The sequence below is a fragment of the Oncorhynchus masou genome, chromosome 23, assembly GCF_036934945.1.
Source record: "Oncorhynchus masou masou isolate Uvic2021 chromosome 23, UVic_Omas_1.1, whole genome shotgun sequence".
Lineage (NCBI taxonomy): Eukaryota > Metazoa > Chordata > Actinopteri > Salmoniformes > Salmonidae > Oncorhynchus > Oncorhynchus masou.
Genome location: NC_088234.1, coordinates 43,514,928 through 43,541,985, shown reverse-complemented (window position 1 = coordinate 43,541,985; position 27,058 = coordinate 43,514,928). Strand labels below are relative to the sequence as shown.

Genomic DNA, 27,058 nt, shown 5'->3' with positions numbered 1-27,058 from the left:
TAAAACAAGTCTAGTGAGATCTCTCTTCAACATCAGATTTGCAACTCTGGACATACCACATCCAAAGATAGTGTGAACAAAGCCACATTTCTGCTTCATGTGCGAGTGCATCTTATTAGCATACCGTAAATACACTATATACAGTGCCTTCGGAAAGTATTCAGACCTCTTTACTTTTTCCACATTTTGTTACGTTACAGCCTTATTCTAAATACAATTCATTTTTTTCCCACTAATCAATCTACACACAATACCCCATAATGACAAAGAAAAAAATCAGTTTTTTAGAAATGTTTGCTGATCTAGTAAAATAATAAACTTATTTCACATTTACATAAATATTCAGACCCTTTACTCAGTACTTTGTTGAAGCACCTTTGGCAGTGATTACAGCATCAAGTCTTCTTGAGTATGACACTACAAGCTTGGCACATCTGTACTTTTGGAGTTTCTCCCATTCTTCTCTGCAGATCCTCTCAAGCTCTGTCAGATTAGATGGGGAGCGTTGCTGCACAGCTATTTTCAGGTCTCTCCAGAGATGTTCGATCAGGTTCAAGTCCGGGCTCTGGCTGGGCCACACAAGGACATTCAGAGACTTGTCCTGAAGCCACTCCTTTGTTGTCTTGGCTGTGTGCTTAGGGTTGTTGTCCTGTTGGAAGGTGAACCTTCACCGCAGTCTGAGGTCCTGTGTGCTCTGGAGTAAGTTTTCATCAAGGATCTCTCTGTACTTTGCTTCCGATCATCTTTGCCTCGATTCTGACGAGTCTCACAGTCCCTGTCGCTGAAAAACATCCCCACAGCATGATGCTGCCACCAATATGCTTCATCGTAGGGATGGTGCCAGGTTTACTCCAGATATGATGCTTGGCATTCAGGTCAAAGAGTTCAATCTTGTTTCTCATGGTCCGAGAGTCTTTAGGTGCCTTGTGGCAAACTCTCAAGCAGGCTGTCAAGTGCCTTTTACTGAAGAGTCTCTTCCGTCTGGTCACTACCATAAAGGCCTGATTGGTGGAGTGCTGCACAGATGGTTGTCCTTCTGGAAGGTTCTTCCATCTCCTACCTGCCTAAATGCATAGTGCCAACTGTACTTGAGAACTTGACTGGCCTGTACAGAGCCCTGACCTCTACTCCATCGAACCACTTTGGGATGAATTGGAACGCCGACTGCGAGTCAGGCCTCATCACCCAACATCAGTGCCCGACCTCACTAATTCTCTTGTGGCTAAATGGAAGCAAGTCCCTGCAGCAATGTTCCAACATCTAGTGGGAAGCCTTCCCAGAAGAGTGGAGGCTGTTATAGCAGCGAAGGTGGGACCAACTCCATATTAATGCCCATGATTTTATAATGAGATGTTTGATAAGCCGTTGTCCACATACTTTTGGCCATTCTAACATGGTATAAAGGCAAATAAGGATAGCAATTCAAACTATACAGCAGTTTCTCATCTTAACTATATTGCACATAGTGTTGCAAACTTGATTCACAAATGTGTGAACATTTTTCAATTTCATTTTCAATTTGGCTAACAGAGCAAAGGTCGTGAGGGAGACATCTCTTGAAGAGAGATTTGAATCTAGATCCATCTCTTTACACTACACAAGTATCGCTCCTGGACCTAGTTTGTTTCGTCAAAGTAGTGTTAAGAGGCCGTGATGCCCAAAACAATGCATTTCAGGCCCATTTTCCTACAAGGCTTTCCTTTCAGGGGGCTGAGAGGCACTGGGCTGTCCTAACATCTGTTTGTGTCCAGATCCAGGCGGGCCCGGAGCACAGCGCGGCTCGGCGGCCCCCTTTTCCTCTACCCGGGGGTCTTTGTTCCCCGATTTCATGCTATCAGAGAAGCAGCATGTTTTCTTGCGCAGAGCTGTCAGAGGCATAAAGGGACCCCGAGTGGGGTCACATCTAGAGGGATGGGCATGAAAAATTTGTAAAATATATCACAAAGCCCACCCACAAGATGGTTGCCTAGCGCGTTGTGAGGAGGCAGGGCTGCTCTGTATACATTTTTCCCCCTCTTCTTTCCCCCTTCTCTGGGCTAAATTACACCACAGGGCTCCCCTCTTGCCCTGCCGGAGAAGACACATCATTTAGATGAAATGGCGCAAACACATTAAAGGGTGGCGCTAGCTTCCAAATGAATCATTGTTCTTTGTCTCCGGGGAGGCATTGTGCCGGGGTCCTCTTCAACACTGTACAGATAGAAGGCCACCAGCCTGCCTGAGAAAAACACCCAATATTATGCAACTTAAAAATTGTCCCTTAAAAAAAAAAGATTGAATACCGTCTTATAAGCTCTCAAGTTCCTTTACAGTTGGGCAGGTCCCATTTACTTTCCTGCCCATATGACTTAGTACCTACTTGGACAAACCCTGGGCCCTAGTTATAACCCTATATTAAGGTTTACTTATAGCCTAATAATAAGGACTTCCTGGTCAGGAAAGTCTCTGGGCCATTCTTATGGGCATTTAATGTGTTTGTTTGTTTGTCTCATCCTTCATCCTGAAGCAACAGAAGCTCCATCAGATAGCAATTATTTGAGAGTATATCAGCAGTTGAAGCCTTGGGTAGTGTTCATTATGACATGCAATGGAAGACATTTTAAAGGTTTTCCATTAGTGCTGGCTCTCAGCTAATAAACCGGTTCTACTGTACATTCATTTTCAGCTGGCTACATTTTCAGCATTATATTAACTAGGCTACTTTTAATTTAAAAGTTCAAATTTGCTAGTCCGTCGAGCCCTCTCCCGCTAGAATACAATATGCATCTTCTAGCGAACTATTGATAGGATAGGCGCCTGTCAGTCACAAAGCGAGCTATGGCATGGAAACGCAGCAGAGAGGAATGGGCGAAGCGAGAGGTTTCACTCTTGCTTAAATGGGTCAAAAATAAGTACTTTTCTATGGGCTTATTTTAGTCCTAAGCTTGTCGCCTACCTTCCCGCCTTTGGGAGAACAACTCCCATTGTTAGGGCTGAGACATGAGCATCTCCTCATTATAATAAGATCTCTGGTTGCAGTCTAATGTCTTTATACTGAAGAGGGAGAGAGAGCATGATGTTTGTGAATTTGCACGTCCCATGTAATGTTAATAGTAACGATGAGTCGAACTCCATTAACCTAATTATTGTTTTCTGACACATTCATTTATTTTATTTTGTGTGTTTCACATAGCCAGCCAATGCGAAGTCGTTGCGACATGTACGCAATTAACTGTGCGAGCCAGCCACGTGAAGTAACGCGAAGTAGGCAATTAACTGTGCGAGCCAGCCACGCGAAGTAACGCGAAGTAGGCAATTTACTGTGCGAGCCAGCCACGCGAAGTAACGCGAAGTAGGCTATTTACTGTGCGTTAATTTACAACTGAACAGCAAGTGTTGACTACTTTATAAAAGATGTCGATCTCTTATATTCCTTTCCAGTGGCTATTTTAGCATGTAAGTTATGCCGGCAAAGCCACAACAAAACACTAAACAATACATTAATTGCACTATAATGGTGACAAACGGTGCCCACAAACTGTTAGGGCCTGCACATAGCTGTCCCAACAGCAGAGTCCCAACAGCAGCCCCAAAACCTTACCACTGTTACACCTGGCTATGAGCGGAGCCTTGTCTGGCAGCGAAATAGTTCATTCAACCTCATTTAATGCCTTTTTAAAATGCATAGCTGATATGGCTGACTTGCTTAAACAAATGTGGTTTCTATCGACAATTGAGATGTGCAAACTATGGCATAAGGGAACGATGAGCTAAATAAGACGTTTATGAGCGAGCTTGGACGGACACAGTCAATACAACTTTTGTTCGACACTTTTGAAATGTACAGCGATAGAATTCATAACATGGGCTGTTCTTGTAGTATTCTCCCAGTACAGAACCGTTTGATAAATAAAGGGGGCATAAGCAATATTCAATGATGACATTTCTCTCAAAAAAAAGGCTACAGAGTAAATGTGTACCACCAAGTCAGAACAGTAGGCTAAGTTATCAGGGGAAAAGGGAGCAAATTATTACGGTGATTGCACATGGGCTACTAACAGCTTACTACACAAATTAAATCAAATTTTATTGGTCACATACACATGGTTAGCAGATGTTGCAAAATGTTTGTGCTTCTAATTCCGACCATGCAGTAATATCTAACAAGTAATCTAACAATTTCTCAACAACTACCTTACACTTGTGTGTATAAAGGAATTAATAAGAATATGTACATATAAATATATGGATGGGCAATGGCCGAAAAGCATAGGCAAGATGCAGTAGATGGTATAGAGTACAGTATATACATATGAGATGAGTAATGTAGGGTATGTAAACATTATGTAATGTGTCATTGTTTAAAGTGACTAGTGATACATGTATTACATCCAATATTTTATTATTGAAGTAGCTTGAGATTTGAGTCAGTATGTTGGCAGCAGCCACTCAATGATAGTGATGGCTGTTTTTTAGTCTGATGGCCTTGAGATAGAGAGTCTGAAAAACAGCTTCTGTCACAGATTTGATGCACCTGTACTGACCTCGCCTTCTGGATGGTAGAGAGGTGAACAGGCAGTGGCTCGTTTGGTTGTTGTCCTTGATGATCTGTTTGGCCTTCCTGTGATATCAGGTGGTGTAGGTGTCCTGGAGGGCAGGTAGTTTGCCCCCCGGTGATTCGTTGTGCAGACCTCACTACCCTCTGGAGAGCCTTGTGGTTGTGGGCGGAGCAGTTGAGTACCAGTGCATCTGTAAAAGTTTGTGAGTATTTTTGGTGACAAGCCACATTTTTTCAGCCAACTGAGGTTGAAGAGGCGCTGTTGCGCCTTCTTCACCACACTGTCTGTGTGGTTGGGCCAGTTTTTTTGTCCGTTATGTGTACGCCGAGGAACTTAACTTTCCACCTCCTTGCCCTACTGTCCCGTCGATGTGGCTAGGGGGGTGCTCCCTCTGCTGCGGAAAACTAAAATGAGTGTTTATTATTGGACAAATTCATCTAGTCCGTTCCCATTTCAATCAGCTTTCATTCCATTTGGTGCCTACAGAACACAGCCCAGGTCTCCCCCTCCAGAGGGAAGAAGAGGATTAGAGTTTCATTAATTGTTCAGCCGGCATCTATATTGATCAGCACGGTAATGAACTCCATGAAGAGCCTCTGCTCTCTTACTGGAGCACCAGTAATTGCTGATCACCTCTCCAATGTTCTCAATATGACCCTCCAACAACAACATCCCCTCCACACACAGCCTCACCATCTAGGCTCCCATCAATTGCTCACTAGCTAGTGTGGAATGAGCGAAAAGTTTTTCTTTATAACAATTAAGTTTTATATTTGATTATAACGTGCCTTCTGTAAGTATTCACCCATCTCAACTTTGTGCACATTTTGTTATGTTAAATTTAAAATAGATTAAATTGAGATTTTGTGTTACTGGCCTACAGACAATACCCCATAATGTCAAAGTGGAATTATGTTCTTATATTTTTTTCCGAATTAATGAAAAGCTGAAATATATTGAGTCAATAAGTATTCAACCATTTAGTCACGGTAACTAGGCTTCTCCAAAACTGCATTTGGATGTTACTGATGGTCATTAGTAGCATACCAAACTTGCTAACTGCCATTCACTAATGGCTACATACTCAGGGCTCTATTGTCCCTCTAGTCACTCTCACATCAATGCAAATGCATTCGAAAAATCTAATCAAACACTTCACGAGATTTCTATAGGCTATGCAGTTGTATGAAAACAGAGTTTTGATGACCTCTATTAAAAAGAGGATCCCATCAGCTTTCTATAGGCTATGGACTATATTTATTTTTTAACTTTCCTTTACAACAGGAGTAGCCTACCTGGCTGGCATGAACATGAACAGCAGGAAAAGCGTAATCCGTTCACTCTATAAGTGCATATGGATGACATATGTTCCAACAGGTGCATGATAATGGTCCATTCTAAATCAAAACTAATTTCCCACATTATCTATACTGAACAAAAATATATAAATGCAACAATTTCAACGATTTTATTGAATTACAGGTCATATAATGAAATCAGTCAATTGAAATAAATAAATTAGGCCCTAATCTATGGATTTCAGATGGCAGGGGCGCTGCCACTGGGGAGCCATGTCCAGCCAATCAGAATTAGTTTTCCCCCACAAAAGAGATTTATTACAGACTGAAATACTCCTCAGTTTCATCAGCTGTCCGGGTGGCTGGTCGCCGATGATCCCTCAGGTGAAGAAGACGGATGTGGAGGTCCTGGGCTGGAGTTGTTACACATTGTCTGCGATTGTGAGGCCAGTTGGACGTACTGCCAAATTTTCTAAAACAACGTTGGAGGTGGCTTATGGTAGAGAAATTAACATAAAATTATCTGACAACAGCTCTGGTGGACATTCCTTCAGTCAGCATGCCAATTGCACGCTCCCTCAACAATTTGGACATCTGTGGCATTGTGTTCTGTGACAAAAGTGCACATTTTATTGGTCTTTTATTGTCCCCTGCACAAGGTGCACCTGTGTAATGATCATTCTATTTGATCAGCTTCTTGATATGCCACACTGTTCCGGTGGATTGATTATCTTGGTAAAAGAGAAATGCTCACTAACAGTGATGTAAACAAATTTGTGCACAAAATTGGAGAGAAATACGCTTTTAGTGTGTATTGAAAATTTCAGAGATCTTTTATTTCAGCTCATGAAGCATGGGACCAACACTTTACATTTTGCATTTACATTTTTGTTCAGTATAGAATATGAAGTCCATCTAAACTGGAAGAGGAAATTATTGTCCAAAAACAAACTTTGAAGTAGCACTGACTCAATGATACATGGTGAATATGTGCAGTGCGCACTCACTGGGCGCACTCGCATACAAAAACATGAAAACCAATTTTAACCAAGCAGGTGCAACACGAAAGAAAGAAATAGCGATATAATAAATGCCTTACCTTTGAAGATCTTCATGTTTTTGTAATCCCAAATGTCTGTGACACAATGAATCGTCGTTTTGTTCGATAAATTCCTTCTTTATATCCCCAAAATGTAAATTTATTTGGCGTGTTTTATTCAGAAATACACCGGTTCCAACTCGCCCAACATGACTTTCGCCGTAAAGCCTACCTGTAAACTTGGTCCAAACATTTCAAACAACGTTTCAAATCCAACCTCAGGTACCCTAAAATGTAAATAATAGATCAAATTGAAGATGGAATAAACTGTTTCCAATACCGAAGAAAAACAACGAGGAGCGAGCTTCTGTTCACATGCACCAAAAGACTAGAGTCCACCTGAGTGACACATAGAAAGAACAGGAAAGAAAGAACATCAAACAATTTCTAAAGACTGTTGACATCTAGTGGAAGCCATAGGAACTGCAATCTGGGCCCTAATAAATCAGGTTTCCCATAGAAAGCATTGGAAAACAATGACCTCAAAAATACATTTCCCTGGATGGATTATGCTTGGGGTTTCGCCTGCCAAATCAGTTCTGTTATACTCACAGACATTACTTTAACAGTTTTTTTTAGAAACCTTAGAGTGTTTTCTATCCAACACTACCATGCATATGCATACCCTAGCTTCTGGGCCTGAGTAACAGGCAGTTTACTTTGGGCGTGCTTTTCATCCGGACGTTTAAATACTGCCCCCTAACCCAAAGATGTTTTAATGTGACTGACCAATACTGGGTCAGGCATGTGACAGACCAATACCAGGTCAGGCATGTGACAGACCAATTCCGGGTCATGCATGTGACAGACCAATACATCTCAAGGCTTCTTCTCTCTAAGCTGAGACCTTGAAACTGAGAGATCGATCTCAAAACAAGGGCTTGGGCATACTGCCAAATTGCAGATACTAAAGTGAGGATTTCAATCAGTCACTTGCATGAACATGGAAATTGGTTATTAGAAAAGCACAAACGGAACACACAAATTGGTTATTAGAAAAGTACAAACATAAACTATGTTTCCTCTTTCCTCTCTACTTTTCACAGACAGTCGCAACTCAACAATAATCTACCTAAATTGTGCGGTGCCTTTCCTTCCGACTGTAGGCAATGCAATTTAAAACAATACACAACTTCTTTTTTTTAAAGAAGCTAATGAACCTCTGTGGCCAAATCATGCTATAGTAGCCTAATTTTGAATTGTTTGATGTATTTCTGTATAGACATGAGTAGTAATTTTGACTTCCCCTAGCCTTATGGACATGCCAATATGCTTACATATTACAAATGTACCGCATGTAACCTGTAAAATGTGTGTGTGTGGACTATTCTTAATCAAAAATAATTCCACAGGCCTTTTGTTATGGTATCCGGTTCTCTCTTTCACACTTCTGTTTTGCTTATAAATGTTTACGCTCCCAATTGGGATGATGTTATTAACAAGCGTAATTCTTTGCCTCCCAATCTAACCTCACACCATTTAGTTTTTGGAGGTGACTTGAATTGTGGGATCCACCCAGTCTTGGCCCATTCAAACCCTGTTTTACCCCAAACCCTGACAGGCATCGATCACACTTTCTTTTCAAACTCATCAAAGATGCATCGGAGTGTGGCTCATATGGACCGATCTCACGTTTAAATGCAGATGTAAAAAATATTAGCGAAATTGCTTGCCTCTAATTGAATCCTCTATGACAGACATCATATCAACGGATCAGACATGGTTTATTAAGGGTTGCCACTCCTTTTCATACACTCTTCTGCATCTTCGGACGTGCCTGAAGTAGATTATCTCTTTAGATGCGGAGAAGGCATTTGACAGGGTAGAATGGAAATATTTATTCTCTTTTACTGGGAAAATGTGGATTTGGTGCAGACTTCATTTCCTGGGTTCAACTGTTGTACTTATCACCCAAGGCATCAGTATTTACAAACATTCACAGTATTTCCTATTATCAAGGGCCACACGCCAGGGATTTTTCATTGTACCCTCTGTTATTTGCCCTGGCGATAGATCCCCTTTCTATTATGCTGATGGTCACACGCTCAGTACATGGTACCTTCAGATGGGTCCTGGAACAGAAAGTTTCCTTGTATCCACATGACTTGCTTTTATATATCTCAGAAGCATGTGACCCTGAGGTAGTGGACCTACTGTGTAGGTTTGGTGTGTTTTCATGTTATAAATTGAATCACTCAAGGTGAATATTTTCCCATTAATGAATTAGCATTACAAATTCCACGGGATACTATTCCATTTCATCAAATCAAATGTATTTATATAGCCCTTCGTACATCAGCTGATATCTCAAAGTGCTGTACAGAAACCCAGCCTAAAACCCCAAACAGCAAGCAATGCAGGTGTAGAAGCACGGTGGTTAGGAAAAACTCCCTAGAAAGGCCAAAACCTAGGAAGAAACCTAGAGAGGAACCAGGCTATGTGGGGTGGCCAGTCCTCTTCTGGCTGTGCCGGGTAGAGATTATAACAGAACATGGCCAAGATGTTCAAATGTTCATAAATGACCAGCATGGTCGAATAATAATAAGGCAGAACAGTTGAAACTGGAGCAGCAGCACGGCCAGGTGGACTGGGGACAGCAAGGAGTCATCATGTCAGGTAGTCCTGGGGCATGGTCCTAGGGCTCAGGTCCTCCGAGAGAGAGAAAGAAAGAGAATTAGAGAGAGCATATGTGGGGTGGCCAGTCCTCTTCCGGCTGCGCCGGGTGGAGATTATAACAGAACATGGCCAAGATGTTCAAATGTTCATAAATGACCAGCATGGTCGAATAATAATAAGGCAGAACAGTTGAAACTGGAGCAGCAGCACGGCCAGGTGGACTGGGGACAGCAAGGAGTCATCACGTCAGGTAGTCCTGGGGCATGGTCCTAGGGCTCAGGTCCTCCGAGAGAAAGAAAGAAGGAGAGAATTAGAGAATGCACACTTAGATTCACACAGGACACCGAATTGGACAGGAGAAGTACTCCAGATATAACAAACTGACCCCAGCCCCCCGACACATAAACTATTGCAGCATAAATACTGGAGGCTGACTTTAAATATGTAGGGATCACTATCACCTGTACCTTGTCTTCCCTCCATGATGGGAACTTTATTCCTCTGATTAGCAAATTGAAATTGGACTTTCAGAGATGGAGTATTCTCCATTTGACTTTAGCTTGTTAAAGTGAATTGTATCAAGATGAGTGTATTACCCAGATTTCTGTGTTTGTTCCAATGTCTCCCTCTTTTCTTTTCTTTTTACCAAAGTCTTTTTTCACTTTAGTGCATAAGCTTAAATCATATTTTTTTATGGGGCAGTGGGAGTCCAGGAATACCTAAAGCAGTCCTCCAGAGAGAACCCACGGAGGACCCTTTCTAACTGTATGTATTATTACTGGGCAGTGAATATACAAAAGATTGCTTACTGGCTTCGCACCCCAGAAACGGACTGCTGTCAAACAGAAGCCAACTCCTGTTTCTCTTCCTCTTTGTCAGCCTTAGTCATTGCCCATCTCCCTCTGTCAGCTTCACGCTTTACATCCAATTGTTGTCAATACTCTTCAAATTTGGGCTCGATTCCATCAGCATTTTAAATTCTGTGATTTAACTAATCGAGGTCCTATATGTAATAATCGCCTCGTCCTTCCAAGCAAACTGGATTCAGTTTCCAGGCTGTGGCAGAGGAATGGCAATGCTAAGTTGAATGACTGTTATACTGATGGCACCTTTGCCAATTTCGAAGACATCACTATCAAATTTGATCTACCACTTTCAAGTTTATTTAGGTATTTCCAAATCCGCCAGGTTTATTCACACTTAAAGCCCCACCTTTCCAATTCTATCAAGCGAATCGGGTCTGGGTGATCTTTTGAAAACACCTTTTCAACTAAAGGGACTCGTATCCCTTTATATTATTTAGATAATCATGTCCCTTGATAACCCGCCACTCAATAGAATCCGATCTGAGTGGGAAGAGGATCTTGGTGGAGAGATCACTGATGAATGGTGCCTTACTTAGGGTAAATGGAAGCTCTTCTTGTGCCCGGCTCAGCCTGATACAGTTTAAGGTACTTCACCGTATCCATTTCATTCATGCCAAATTGTCCAAATTCTACTCAAATATTGATGGTACGTGTGACAGGTCTTAATGCTCCTTGAGGGACTTGACCCACGTGTTCTGGTCCTGTCCCCATCTGGCAGATTGGTCCACTATATTTAAAACCCTTTCTGAAGCATTTGATATAAAGTTGCAGCCTAGTGCAGAAATGGCTGTTTTTGTGGTGCCAAACAACAATCCTTCTCTGACCAATAGACCGCTAGATGCCATTGCCTTTGCATCTCTGTTAGCCCGCAGAAGGATTTTATTGGATTGGAAATCTATCAATCCTCCCTTAGCCTCTCGTTGGCTCAAAGATCTGATGCTCTTCCTAAAATTAGGGAAAAAATGAAGTATACTATTCAAGGGTCAACCAACTCATTTTATTCCACCTGGGACCCTATATCCCATTTTCCTTTTTTTAACCTTTATTTAACTAGGCAAGTCAGTTAAGAACAAATTCTTATTTTCAATGACGGCCTAGGAACAGTGGGTTAACTAACTGCCTTGTTCAGGGTCAGAACGACTCTTGGACCAGACCCCTTGAGATTACTGCTATATAGGCCTATAAGAACACCTAATCACCTGCAATTGTTAGGCTATTACATGCTTTCTTGTGTTGAAGTAACATTGGTGTATACTTTTTGGTTTTCTAACATGTAACTCAATGACTTTCCTTTTTTTTATGTGTTTGGGGGCATTCTGGAGGGGGGGGGACGGGACATTTGATCTTTCATTCATTGTGAATAAAAATATGATCTAAAAAATATTTTTTTAAATCCACACACATGCGCACTGTATTAGTAGGCTATATGTAAAGACCCGATTCAATTAAGAGTAGAATGATGGGTGAGAATATTATCAAGTGCTTGTCAAATTGTGAGAGACTGAAGCGTGTGCAGCCTGCAAAAGAAACAGAGCAGAGCTCATCATGCCCTTTCATGCAGCCTTAGAATGTAAAAAACAGCTAAACATATAGCCTAATGTTTGTATCACAACTAAAATCGTATAAATAATTAAGCACATACTGTAGTTGTACCTGTTTCTTTTATCTGCTCAACACAGAATAGCCGCATGTGCGAAGAATAGAAGAAGAATAGAATAGCATTTTCTTCATATCATGCTTCTTTAGACCTGTCTAAAATAAATAATGGATTTATTGTGAAGGTGTAGGTTATATTACATGGTTTCATTAGACTTTTTAATATGTAGATGTTCCAACGGTCTGCATCAGTGGCTTGTAGGCTATACATGAAAGCCAGGAGATGCTAAATGTGTTTATCTTGATTAACAGTCAATTATCATGAGACCGGCAGTTATTTGCATGACAATTACCGTCTGACAAAATGTTATGACCGCCACAGACCAATTCCTGAGGGGCTTTCTTGAAGATCTATGGAAAGACTTGAAAATGGCTGTCTAGTAATGATCAACAACCAACTTGACGGAGCTTGAAGAATTTAAAAAAAGAACGTGTAAATGTTGTACAGTCTAGGTGTGCAAAGCTCTTGGAGACGTACCCAGAGGACTCACAGCTGTAATCACCGGTCAAAGGTGTTTCTAACATGTATTGACTCAGGAGTATAAATACTTATGTTAATGAGTTATTTCTGTATTAAATGTGTAAACATGTGGAATAAGTCAAGGGGTATGAACACTTTCTGAAGACAGACACTGTATGTGAGTAAGTACTCCCCCCAATAATGCTTAGAGTGTATAGGATCTGTAATGACCACAAAGCTGCATCATTGTGTAGGGTTTTTACGTTGTACCACAGGGTTAATCATCCGTTTTTTTTAAATTGTTTTTCATTGGGAGGATAGTTTTTCTTCTGAGATGTTAAAAAGTATTCATTGCACAAACGTTGATGTCCACTCTGCTGTTTATGGTCTGTTTGGAACCAAAACTTGCATCGAGCAACATTCAAATGAAGCATTATCCCAGTAAGAAAGGCCAGCTGTTGAAGCGTTTGACTGTAGGAGAGTAACTTATGTGCGTTAAACAGTCTTGTGGACATCTGCCGGGATTGGTTTCAAACTGCTGACTTAGTGTCAGAGAGGAGGTGGGCTGGCCAGGGTTTTCAGATTAAATCTTTCATTAGGCTCTCTTTGTACAGGTGGCAGTAATGTGGCAGGAGCCTGGCCTGAGACAATGACCCCTCTTACTTTGCCTAATACGCTGAGGAGTGCCCAACCTCCTTTACTGCCACTACTTCATACACACACACAATGAAGCATCTGGTGGCCTTTTCCTGTTGAGAAGTCTTTCTTCGGACATTGTGTTGGTAAAATGTGTGTGTGATTAGGAGCTTTTGTCTGGTTCTTTGCCTTAACATGTATGTATGTATATGTGTGAAAGTTTGGTAAAGTTGGATATTTAGCTATTTGTGTGTGATGTAGGGGGGGGGGGGGCAACTGCCTGTGTGCATGCTCCCAGCTGGGTGTGTCTACTCTGGAACCCCCAGCAGGGTGAGGTCGGCGGGGTCAAAGTGATGAATTTTTATGGGTCTGTTCCCTGTGTTTCAGCCCTGTCCCTTTCTCTATGCTCTGCATTGCCTCTTAAAAACAACCATGCAGGGCAATTTGTCCTGCAGGGCCCTGGAGAATGGGCGAGCAGAGAAGTTATATACCAGGGGGCAAAACACACTCATGCGCACACACACACATTCACCCCCACCCCAGCATCATGTTGTCCTGAATGATTTGTGGCCTGTCCATTATGCTTCAGAAAGGACAAATGCATTCGACAGGGCCCTGAAGTTAGCACAGGGGCAATAATGGCACCCCTCCCAATGCCATCTATTGTTTTAGAGAAGTTTCCCAGATGTTATAATGCACAAGATAAATAGTGCACATTATTGTTACCTCGCGCTCCCCTTTTACCTCGCCTCATTTGAGATGGGGCGTTTCACACTAGGAGACACCCCCCCCTCCCCAGTGTGGCCTGCTATCACAGAACTTCAGCTCTCACACTCTGGGGCTCATGGGAAGCCATGCAAGTGTTTGTGTGTGTCTGTGTATGTGGGTATCAGTGTCTGTGGTGGGGGATGTTAAGGCAAGGCAGTGAGAAGGGTCGACCATTCTTCCGACCAGAAAGACGTTGATGCATGGTCCTAACTAACCTCTAACCTGGTGTGAGTCTGGGTCAGAAATAGGGTAACAGGGTAAAGCCACAGTCAGGACTCATAATAAAGAGTCTCAGGGAAGGAGTGCTGATCTCTGATCAAGTCCCCCTGTCCTGTCCATGTTATCTTAGCCATTATGGTCTAAAAGGCTAAACTGATCCTCCTGATCCTTCTACTCCTACTGAGACGCTTTATGAATACTGAAAAAGATCTGTGACTACCCCCCCTCCCCCATGTTAAATCCTTCATCCATGGCATTGGTGAATCCACTATGTTTTAGTGGGATTAATGAGAAACACGGAGGGAGGGAGTGTGGAGCTCTCTGGTTGAACTCCAGGCAGGTCAGGTGATGTGGTGGGGTGGGAGTCAGCCCTGATTTAGAGGCTCCCTGGGTAATGGGTGGCGAGTGGGGAGGAGAGGGTATATTTGTTTTTGCCCACTGGATCCGAGCGCATCACCGTTTGGGAAGATGTCTCAATCATGCATGCAGGGCAGACTGATGAGGGGAGGAGGAGAGAAGAGAGGAGGAGAGCGCGAAGCTAAACCTGCCAGCCGTTGGCACCACTCGAACGGGTTGGCAAGTCCCCTCGCGCAGCGGTGAGAAAATAATGGCACGCCATGACAATGCCACCGCCCCTGGTGACACAAAGGCCAGCCCTGCCGTGTCCCCCCTTGGCGTAATGGAGAGTGATCTCTTTAAGTAACGGTGGCCCAGGGGTCATACTCCAACTCCCTGTCCCGTCTCCCTCATCAAAAATAGAGATTTAATCGCCGAAGCTCTAAACACACTCAATGGGTTATTTTTGGGGTGGAATGTCAGTGACGGGAGAGTGAACAATCGGCATGTGAAATTATTTGATGGGATTAGGGTTGCAAAGGGACGCTGTATTGGTGGAAACCTTTGTAGTTCTTTCAAGGATTTTCTGTAATATATCCCAAGACATTTAGTGGCACTTTTGGGTCCTTCAGATTATCACAGGTTTCTGAAATAATGTCTGGCCCTCTGTGACCTCATCACATGCAAAGTATATGTAATATTTGAATAAGATGATTTTAAAACATAAAATGACAAAGCTGTAAAACATTATCCTAAATATAAACCATCAACTTAGTGAATACCATTGGTGTTTAATATGAGGGTTTCAGCATGAAATATCCTTATATATATATATATTTTTACAAACATATTTATTTGAATATGTTTATATATTTGTTGTCAATGTTTTGGGGTCAAACTGGTGGAAGTTATGAAAAAGTAGTTAGTTGGAAGAGTTGCAGAGTTAATTGAAAATAATGCCATTGTTGATTAGATGCTTTTTTCATTAATTAGGCTATTGAACCATATGGCTATTGAACCATGGGACAATATGGACACAAATATAATAAATAGATACTTATGCAATGTGAATACTTTTTTCTTTAATTACTGAAGTGTAAATTACCAAAGTAACGATAGATTGCTCTAGATTTTTTCTCTTAATTACCTAAAATACTTTACCAAAAGTAATTTATCGGTATCTTTGCAACTCTAGATGGGAATCACCCAGTGGCTAGGTTGAGTGATGTAAGCGGAGCCCCTGCCCAGGTTCTGTGGTGTAAATCCCATGAAGCCACCCCTGCCCCATTGCCATGCCAGGGCAGTCACCTGGCACACTGCCACACCCATGGACCTCTGGAACCTTACAAGCCATGGACCGGGGCCTGGTGGAGAGGAAATGTATGACCTCAGATACAATTCAATGAAGGGCATGGTGATTAGTTGACCAATTAAATCAGGTGTGCTAGTACTGCAATAGAGCTGTGGATTTGCTGTGGTTTAGTCGATTGCGGTTTGGGGAACACTGCCATATCGCAGGCACAGAAATGTGTTATGTATGTGTACGCTTTGTATGGGATGTGCTGAAAGGAAGTTAGATCAGGGCAAGAGAGATACTGGTTTTGAGTACAGTTGGTTTTCTTAGGTGTGAGATTGGTGTGCCGGTTGGCTTGTGGCCAGGTTGAATGAATGGGGGTTGTGTCATGGTTTTGTTGGTTGTGTCAGTGTTGTGTTTGCGTTGGGCTCAGCCAAGCTTCTCCATCTGTTTGCGTGGCTGGATCAGTAGCAGAAGGGGAAAGGCAGTCGGTGCTTTGAAGTGGGACAGATTGCTTTAACCTTGTCTCTAAAGAGAGCAGCTGGAGTAGAGAGGTCTTTTCACCGCCTGTTTCCTTCTCGGACACTGTTGGGGAAAGGCTATACGGACACACCTGGTGCCCAAATTGATGACGTAGGTTGTGCAGCTGAGAGTCTTGTAGAGACTAATGGATTTGGTTCAGTCAGTCGTCCTGTTGAGCCCTTCCCAGCTAGCTAGTTTATGCTGGCTAGCTGGCAACAACCACAGCATGGCTCTAGTTAAAACTTGTAAAATAAAGTGACATTTCGATGGGCGAGGGAGAATTAACTTGTAGTATTGGTTACCTTCTGGATGTCACCGTGACATGCCAATTAGCTAACATAATGACAAGCCGGTACGAATGACCAGTGCAACGGTGTTGTATCGAGGTGCTTGCCAACTTGAGCTGCTTCCCACTGGGCAGCTATATCGCATGTTGCCGCTGGTAGTGAAAACGGGGCCAATTTGTTCCATCCTACTTTATTTTATTTTGAGTAGGATAGCAGCCTTATACTCTCCCAAGTCCCAACTTCGGCAGATAAGTTTCAAATTCTCGCTGAAGTTTCTAGCCGCAAGCATAAACTAGCTACCTGGAAAGGGCCCATCAGGACGGCTGACTGAACCGAATCCGTTTGTCTCCACTCAACTCTCAGCTGCACGACATACGTCATCAATTTAGGCACCAGGCGTATCTGTGTAGCCTCTCCCACACCAATGAGATTATTCCATTTGAAGCGCAAAGCAATCGCCATCCCCCAAGATGCACAGGGGCAACCTCTCCTCTAACGCCTCGACAAACAGGCCCCCCCATCTCCTGTGTTGACCGGAGACCCACAATGCAAAGCTTTTGCCGGGCCGGGGGTTCTCTTTGTATGGGCTGTTAGAGAGACTATTGGCGTTCCCGAAGCAGTGAAGACATCCCTCTGGACAACTCTACATATTTGTTTTCCTTCCAAACTTCTCATTCCTGACAGCTGTCCTGTTTTTTCTTCTTCTTCTCCCTCTTATCCTCATGTACCAAATGAAAAGCCAATTGTTCAACTCAAATGTGTTATGTTAATATCATTTGGGGGGTCAATGAGAGCATGTTTAGATGTAATGTGTTATGTTAATATCATTTGGGGGGGTCAATAAGAGCGTGTTTAGATGTAATGTGTTATGTTAATATCATTTGGGGGGGGTCAATAAGAGCTTGTTTAGATGTGTGTTTAAAGACCCAGGCACCTTGATCAGCCCGGCCACTGGCCCTAATTAAAGAGAAAGCTCTGTCCAGGAGCCCGCTTCCTCTTGCCTCCCACGCCCCCTACCCAAGCTGTCACATTACCCAGGGTGCCTCTATAGCAGATGCATGATCCACAGTTAGCGGTGGTGAGCTTGGGTTAATTCTTGGTCAACATCTGTCCTTGTTTTTTCACTCAAGGATTAAAAAATTAATAATAATTTCCTCTTATGTCTGAGAAAGCACCTGGGCTCTCTTGGCAGTCCCGTCCTGCACAGATCTAGAAGACTTAAGCAGTGGCATGATGGGGTTCTCATTTACCCTGCCTCTTTGTTAGGTTAGGGGGGTATGTCATGACGAAGGTCCCTGCATGGGCCGACGGGCTGGTGGGTTGGTGGGCCGGGCTGAATTATACAAGGGATGTGGTGATGGAGTTTTAGAGGGACAAGGAGGGGGAGATTGTTTTTCACTGAGGCATCCCCGGACGACAGGAACGCACTGTGATCAATGGCGTGCAATCAGCCGCCTCTGACTCCCATGACACACTGATCAGTCTTAGTCAATGAACACATGAATGAATGAATCAATCACATGTCAGGCCTGGCCACCGAACTGCTTAACCTGAACAACTGTGAGGACAGACCACCACCATACTGCTGGGTGTGTAGAGGACCCAGATTTGTAAAGTAGGCACGCTATTCTGAAAAACTGAGTTGATTCTCAAAAATTATTACACTCAGATTGACTGGTTTTCCCTGAAATTGTATAGTTTCACTAAAATGTAGACCAAGTGAAATAATTTCCTCACAATACACGACACTGTGTCATTGCCGTTATTTCTTGTTGAGCTTTCAGTTCAGAGTCAGAAACAGTTGGCAAAGGGTGTGACACAGAAAAGCTACATCATTGTGGACCAATGAGCCTCTAGGCTCTTAGAAGAAATTAACATAAACAACTGTGTGTTTGCTTGCGCAGGTATGCTTTTGACTTGTGACGGGGACATATTCAGGTATAGTGAAGCAACAATGATCCTTGTGCACAAATAACAGATTTCTTGGTCGAGGCCAACGCTTACTGGATTACAGAAATCATTTGAACATGAATGGAGAGGCCATTTCTGTTCTTGAAATATCTGGGGGGGTTTTGTCCAAATAAGCTGTGTGGGTTTCTGGCAGTGCTGCTGGCTCTGAAGTGGCCAGGGATTTCTGCTTGGCTGGGTTTTGGATTTGCAAAGCTGACAGAAGGGCTTCGGTTGGGAAGAACAAGAGGGCCCAACGCTGCTACCAATTCACTAACTTGAAAGGCTCATTTGAATAAGATAACTTATTAACATGTTCTATTTTTTTTATCTTGTTCAACTGTCCTCATGGCTGCGTTTTGTTTTTTGATTTGCTCAATTTCGATGAGTTGTGACGTCGTTCTAAAAAAAAACACTTAAACGATACAGAACGTCAAAAGTCGCCAATTTTGCGTTTTTCGTAATAATCGTAGAAGTGGATGAAAAATGAAATGTTTCGGATTATCTCTTGCTGGTGTGGCTACAATGACTTTTTGACAGGGAAAGTATATATGCCTTGCCCTTTTCCAGCTCCTTCTTTGGCCTATTCATTGCACAAAGCTGCTTAAGCACACTTAAGCGCATTAGCATTTGGATGGCAGGGGACCATATTGACCCTGCATTTGGAGGGCCTAAATGAGTGAAAGATGGAGCGATTTGTTAGGGCTTTAGAAACCAGCTTTAGGGGGGAACTGGGGAGGGTTGTTCCACTTTCACTTACTGCTGGGTGTTTGTTCTAATCTGGTGTGCCATTTTGGGCAAGCAGGACTGATTTGTGACATTTCCGTCTAAAGGCCCTTTTTCTGCCCGTTATATTGGCTTGACCTGATTAACTAATCTGTGCTTTGAATTTCAATCAGACCGCTGTCCCTGCAGTGTGGTATGGGAACCACTGGTTGAAGGATTACCTCATTCAACTGTCTTCAAACACAGATGGTTGAATGTTTAACTAATTGTTAAAGGAGTCCACAAAGGGGAATTTAACCATGCACACGGTCCACAGGGTCAAGACATAGCACAGAATAAAGAGGGGGACAGTAAAATGGGGATTTCTTTTGGGGGGGGTGGGCGGGTTCTTCAAAAATCCTTCTAATGCATAATGGTGTGTGTATGTGTTCTGTGTGTGGACTGTGGATTGGCCATTAGTAGTGATACGGTATAGCCCTCTGTACACACACACGCAGAGAGAGATACTGTGTTTTACCCTTTGACACCATACGATACATGGTTACATTTGTTTTGTCCACCTGTTTTGTCCATGATATACTGTCCCATCCTATGAGATGTAGGGAATACTGGCACTAACCCCCCCCTCCTCCTTCCTTCTACAGAGTCTGTGTTCCACTGCCACCATGCAGACGGTCAGAGTAGGTGACACCAATGAAGTCGAGAAGCTAATATTCAGAGAATCAGAGAACGATCGCAAGGTATGCTACAGCATTGATGTTGGTTCATAAGAAGATGTAAATGCACTGTGTACACACAATACCCGACATTTTTCACGTTTTATCAGAATTACAAATGTACACCACCTCACCTGAACACGGAATAGCTTGTTTGTAATGTGCCTTTTATAAAGAAAGAAATTACTCTTCCACACAAACTTTCCCAATGAATCTACAGGCCATCCTAATGCCCGATACACGCTATAGAGCTGACCCTAACCCGACCTGACCCGGTTGAAGATATTTTCATTTCACATTGTCCTTTCCAGCAACTATGGTGTATGCATAACAAGGCCAGCCGACTTTGCTCGGTTTGGCCCTATAGTGAGAATCTGGCATAAGTGAACAGGTGGAATAATAGTATTCAACACTTCAGACAGAATGAATGCTGCTCCCAACACCACAGCACATTACCCTTCATTAAATTAATTAAAGCTCTAATTATAGAGTGCTGGTTCAGATGAGGTTCGCTATTAATCAGTCCACTATTCTCCTACCCTCTTCTGCCCCTTTTAGGTTGTACTTCAACTTGAAAAGAAGCTTTTTAATTATATCAACCAGGACGTTTTCCGGGAAAACAATGGGGCCCTGGTAAGACATTAATTTTGTTTAAGAACTTTGGAACGTTTATTCAATAAAAATGTTTATTGTGGTGCTTTAAGACATTCAGTTGGGAGTTGGGACATTCAAAGTGACAGGAATGTGCAACGTTTACTACATGTTGTCATCTATAGACAGAGGCCAAAATTCACTGTAAAACAAGTAAGTGAAAGTCACTGATTCGGAACTTTTTGGGGTTTTTTTTTTGAGGGGGGTTAGGTCACACAGTGGGTGTCATTGTGACAGAAGCGAGCAGTGCAGATGGTGTGAAGGATGCCCACACGCTTTCCTGCCTCCTCTAAACACTGATTTCAATCTAGGAAAATATTTATTGGGTACCAAATAGAAGAAAACAAATTGAATAAACGAGGGACTACCTTGACCTGCTCCAATTCACACATTTTATTTTTCTGTTGCAAAAATGCTTTTAAATGTTTTCCATTTTCCACATGTTCTTATCATCCTGACACCTCCTATTGAGAAACAGCTATACACTGAGTGTATGTGTGTGTTTTCATGCAATTGGACACATGTAACACTGTATAACAGGCAATTGGACACATGTAAGCCAATGTGACACGCATCAGGACTCCTCATGACCATGTCATTATAATAGCCAATAATCCATGTGAAACATAGGACTGTCTGTTTCTGTGTATGCTGTACATACTGTGAGTGTATGTGGGGCTGTATGTCTGTGTCTCTGTGTCGGTATGTGTGTGTTTGTGCCCCAGGATGCCCCCACTGTCCTCTCCCCCTCCCCTGCAGGGCTCGGCAAGATAAATGGCGTAATGGGGCGTCAGAGATAATCTGATGGTCATAGTCTAGTTAAACACACAGTGTTATGATCCTTATAAAACAAACTACCTTTCCAAAAGGATAAATGTTCCCCCTGCACCCCTCCTCAGAGGAAAAATAAATCCATTGCGTCCTTCATCAACTACTAGGCTTGACAGAAATGTAATTCGAGGCACCTCTCAAAAATAATTATTATATTTTGAGAGGAGTAATCATTGGTCGGGACATGATTGAATGTGTCCATGCCTATTGATTTTTTCGATGATTAATAGTTTTGTTTAGTCGATATTGCCATCGAAATTGTATAATTAATTATCCCCGCTGCTGTCAGGCCGGGACGATGGAGAGCCCTGATAAGTATTTGGGAAGATTACCTTTTCCGGGAGTCGTGGCATCAAGGGACACAGGGTCTTGCTCCTCGGCGGAGGTAGAGGGAGCGGGAGTGGGCAGGGGCGGATCTATGTTCCCGGGAACCGGGATTCTGTGCAGACACATGCCCCCCTCCTCTCCACTACCTCCGATTTATCCAGTAGCGTATCTTCCATCCTGTAGCCCTCCTCTCTCCCCTTTCATCATTGATTTTGTTTCAGTGCCTCTTTATTGTAACTTTATCAGTGTGGTGTCGGCAGACGGCTGGGAAGGAGGAGGGGTAAAGGGAGGGGGGTCCTGTTTCGAGTGATGAACTTTTCTGTCAGGGCCGCTTCTCATTGTCATGCTCCCTGCATGCTGGCAACATTACTCAAGCTGCAAGTTTTCCAGATGAGGTAAATAAATATATAAATAAAGACCCAGGCTAAACTTCTTCAATATTTTACCTGTCAGTGCTCTTAAGTGGTAATACAGCAGCATGCTAAATAAAATGTGACCTTAGCTTAGGAAGATAAACACGGAAGGCCAGTGAGAATGGGCTTCTATGCTGTCTCTTATACCTGAATGCCTCGCTACATTGAATAGCTTATTGTGCTTTTGCTAGTATTGATCAGTTCCTCAGTCTGATCATGATGTATGTAGCATATATATTATATACAGTGCCTTGCGAAAGTATTCAGACCCCTTGGATTTGTTCACATTTTATTGTGTTACAAAGTGGGATTAATATTGATATAATTGTCTTTTTTTTTTGTCAACGGTTTATACAAAATACTCTGTCAAAGTGATAGGAAAATATATATGTATTTTTTTATTAATAACAATGAAAAACAAAAATATAGTCATTGCGTAAGGATTCAGCTCCCTGAGTCAATGCATATTAGAAACACCTTTGGCATTGATTACAGCTGAGTTTCAGGCTTTGCACACCGAGATTGTGCAATATGTGCCCATTATTATTTTTCAAACTTCTTCAACCTCTATCAAAACTTTTGGAATCATAGCTAGACATCAATTTTCAAGTCTTGCCATAGATTTTCAAGCAGATTTAAGTCAAAGCAGTAACTTTGAATATTCACTGTCTTCTTGGTAAGCAACTTATGTGTACCGTTGAAGTCGGAAGTTTACATACACCTTAGCCAAATACATTTAAACTCAGTTTTTCACAATTCCTGACATTTAATCCTAGTAAAAATTCCCTGTCTCCGGTCAGTTAGGATCACCACTTTATTTTAAGAATGTGAAATGTCAGAATAATTGTAGAGAGAATGACTTATTTCAGCTTTTATTTCTTTCATCGCATTCCCAGTGGGTCAGAAGTTTACATACACTCAATTAGTATTTGGTACCATTGCTTTTAAATTGTTTAACTTGGGTCAAACGTTTCGGGTAGCCTTCCACAAGCCTCTCACAATAAGTTCGGTGAATTTTGGCCCATTCCTCCTGACAGAGCTGGTGTAACTGAGTCAGGTTCGTAGGCCTCCTTGCTCGCACACACTTCTTCAGTTCTGCCCACACATTTTCTATAGGATTGAGGTCAGGGCTTTGTGTAGGCCACTCCTATACCTTGATTTTGTTGTCCTTAAGCCATTTTGCCACAACTTTGGAAGTATGCTTGTGGTCATTGTCCATTTGGAAGACCTATTTGTGACCAAGCTTTAACTTCCTGACTGATTTCTTGAAATGTTGCATAATGTTCCTCCCTCATGATGCCATCGATTTTGTGACGTGCACCAGTCCCTCCTGCAGCAAAGCACCCCCACAACATGATGCTGCCACCCCCGTCCTTCACGGTTGGGATAGTGTTCTTCGGCTTGCAAGCCTCCCCCTTTTTCCTCAAAATATAACGATGGTCATTATGGCCAAACAGTTCTATTTTGGTTTCATCAGACCAGAGGACATTTCTCCATAATGTATGATCTTTGTTCCCATGTGCAGTTGCAAACTGTAGTCTACTTTTTTATGGCGGTTTTGGAGCAGTGGCTTCTTCCTTGCTGTGTGGCCTTTCAGGTTGTGTCAATATAGGACTCGTTTTACTGTGGATATAGATACTTTTGTACCTGTTTCCTCCAGCATATGTAAACTTCCGACTTCAACTGTAACATAGGTACAAGACGTAATGATGGCACGTAAAATTTGCTCTATACGTGCAACACAGCATTCTTAAACTAGCCCACAATATCTGCTGTGTGGATCGAGCAGTCAACATACTATGGAACGCCGTTTGGATCATCGCGTGTCAAAAAAGATACAGTAGCACTGTCAAAGCTGTACAAAAAATATTGATTTATGATTTAGGAATCCTTGTGAAAAAGGCAATGATTTAGGTATCCTTGTGAATAAGTATTATCTAGGTTGCCACTTGTTGTTCACCTATTGAAATTGAACATCAGTTCATGAAAATAAATAGTCAGCAACTTAACCCTGTTGCCCAAAATTAACATTATAAGCAGCCAGCTAGCTTCATCTGGCTAGTTAGGCTTATGTGTTGTGAAGCTAGCCACAATAAGGTTTAGGCACAATTTTTAGTTTGCCTTCAAAATAAAAGTATGTCATTGACAGTAATGCAAATAGTAGAATTATGCCACACTTTTATTTTTAAGGCTAACTGCAAAGTCCACTATTGTGGCTTATTCTTATTGTGGCTAGCTTCACATAAATGGTTCCGACCACCATTAATCAAATAAGAACTGTCTCATAAATTAGGGTTATTTTACATGATGACGCCTAGCTATATAGTTAGCTACTGAAACAGATGTTGTGTTATTCGACGTGTACTTTTTTGACACGCAAAGACCCAAACGGCATTCCATAGAAATCCTGGTTGAGAATGAAACGACTGAACAAATGAACTAACATGAAACAGCATATCAAGTAAGTGAAAGAAATAGGTTTTGATTATGTTTTACTGGTAATGTGGACATACTTAAATACCAACAAAATAACTGTTTGTCAGTGTGGTGGGTGTAACCTTTATTTAACTAGGCAAGTCAGAACAAATTCATATTCACATTGACGGCCTGGACGACGCAAACTGGTTGTGTCCCAAACTATGGGTCTCCCAATCACGGCCAGGTGTGATACTTCCTGGATTCAAACCAGGAACTGTAGTGACGCCTCTTGCACTTAGATGCAGTGCCTTAGACCACTGCATCTATGTGTGTGTGTGTGTGTTAATTAACTATTTAACTGTACTAGAATGCTTAAAATGCTGTTAAAATTGTAAATGTCGGTATCGGTATGTTTTTTTGGGGCTAAGAAAATATTGGATATCGATATCGGACAAAAATGTCATTGTGCATCACTAGCAGATACCCATAGACTTCCAGACATTGTGCTAATGCTAGTTAGAAACTTGGTTCAAACTGCACGCTCACGCATAAGCGTGATTCATCACTCCAGAGAATGGGTTTCCATTGCTCCACAGTCCAATGGCGTACCTCCAACAATAATGGTATTGGGTTATTTTTCATGGTTCGGGCTAGGCCCCTTAGTTCCTGTGAAGGAAATCTTACAGCATACAATGACATTCGAGACGATTTTGTGCTTCCAACTTTGTGGCAACAGTTTATGAAGGCCCTTTTCTGTTTTAGCATGACAATGCCCCATGCACAAAGCGAGGTCCATGCAGAAATGGTTCACTGAGATCTGTGTGGAAGAACATGACTGGCCTGCGCAGAGCCCTGACCTCAACCCCATCGAACACCTTTGGGATGAATTGGAACTCCGACTGCGAGCCAGGCATAATCGCCCAACATCAGTGCCCTACCCAGGGATGCAAACTAGTCACCGAGTTTTGAATCCAAAATAGGTGACCTATGTGACTTGTGTAGATTCGATGAGAAAAGTTTTTTGGGGGGTGTTTGGATCACTACTGGCGGTATGCAAACAAGTGATGCGCGTTTGGAGCAATACTGGCTGTATCCAAGGCTCAGCCAATCGTTCACATAACAACAGAATGCAGCACGCGACTGAAGAGAGAAGAGACAACCAATTTGCTAGTTACAGCATCAGCACACACTCTGAAAAGACAGCAGAGAGTGGAAAGGCAGTTTGTCAGTGGGGTGGCAGGTAGCCTCATGTTTAGACTTGGACTTGTAACCGAAAGGTTGCATCCTGAGCTGACAAGGTAAAAATCTCTCGTTCTGCCCCTGAACAAGGTAGTTAACCCACTAGGCTGTAATTGAAAATAAGAATTTGTTCTTAACTGACTTGTCTAGTTAAATTTAGGTAAAATAAAAAACAGTAACGAAGAGGTAGGTGAGAAGCCTGACCACAGAGACATGGGGTGAGAAGGTGATGAAGTGTACTTCATGAGCAGTAACCGAAAAACAACTGGCATTTGGAAAGTTTGAGGTGAGGGAGAAAGTGTGGTGGAACAACTATTGTTAGCATTTTTAAGTAATGTTATCTTGCTAGCTGGATCAAATTATCCATTAGCTAGCCAGAGAGATGTTGAGCAACATTAGCCAATTTAACTGATCAAATAATTGTGTTTATGATGTGAAAATGTGCTGGCTGATAAAGTCACAGCTAACGTTAGCTAGCTAATGTTACAACATCAGATGAGCTTACGTAGTAACCTAACCAATTCGCTACAGTATTAACTGGTATACCATTCCTTGCTGTTCCTCAAGTTATAACACGTTAGTTGCTTACTGGACCCTGGCAATCTGTGTGAAATGTTAACAAATTAATGAACTAACTACTATCTGTGAACTAATATTTTACCTCTACAGTATATGGTTAATTTTCGGAATGAGAGAATGAGGTGAAAATGAGGCGTTGCTTGTTAACTTGAAACTCCCCATCCCGGATCCGGGATCGTGACTAAAGCCTCAGGCTCATTAGCATAACGCAACGTTAACGATTTCTGAAAATCGCAAATAAAATGAAAATAATGCGCCTACTCTCAAGCTTAGCCTTTTCTTAACAACACTGTCATCTCAGATTTTCAAAATATGCTTTTGAACCATAGCAATTCACTAATTTGTGTAAGAGTATGCTAAGCTAGCTTAGCATTTTGAGTAGCATTTAGCACGCAACATTTTCACAAAAACCAGATAACTAAATAAATAAAATCATTTACCTTTGAAGAGCTTTGGATGTTTTCAATGAGGAGACTCTCAGTTACATAGCAAATGTGCAGTTTTTCCTGAAAGCGTCTTTGTGTAGGAGAAATCGCTCCGTTTTGTACATCACATTTGGCTACCGAAACGAACCGAAAATTCAGTCACCTACAACGTCAAACTTTTTCCGAATTAA

At 42.2% G+C, this 27,058-nt stretch overlaps 1 protein-coding gene across 5 annotated transcripts in view; it reads left to right on the top strand.

The window, feature by feature from the left end:
* The window catches only part of LOC135510874 (inositol polyphosphate-5-phosphatase A-like), a 265,620-nt gene that overhangs the window by 209,267 nt on the left and 29,295 nt on the right, over window positions 1–27,058 (top strand). For all 5 annotated transcript variants that reach the window (XM_064932177.1, XM_064932175.1, XM_064932173.1 and 2 more), the window contains 2 exons: window positions 19,913–20,008; window positions 20,543–20,617. In XM_064932177.1, coding sequence (XP_064788249.1) covers window positions 19,913–20,008; window positions 20,543–20,617 — 171 coding nt within the window. The remainder of the gene's footprint in view (window positions 1–19,912; window positions 20,009–20,542; window positions 20,618–27,058) is intronic.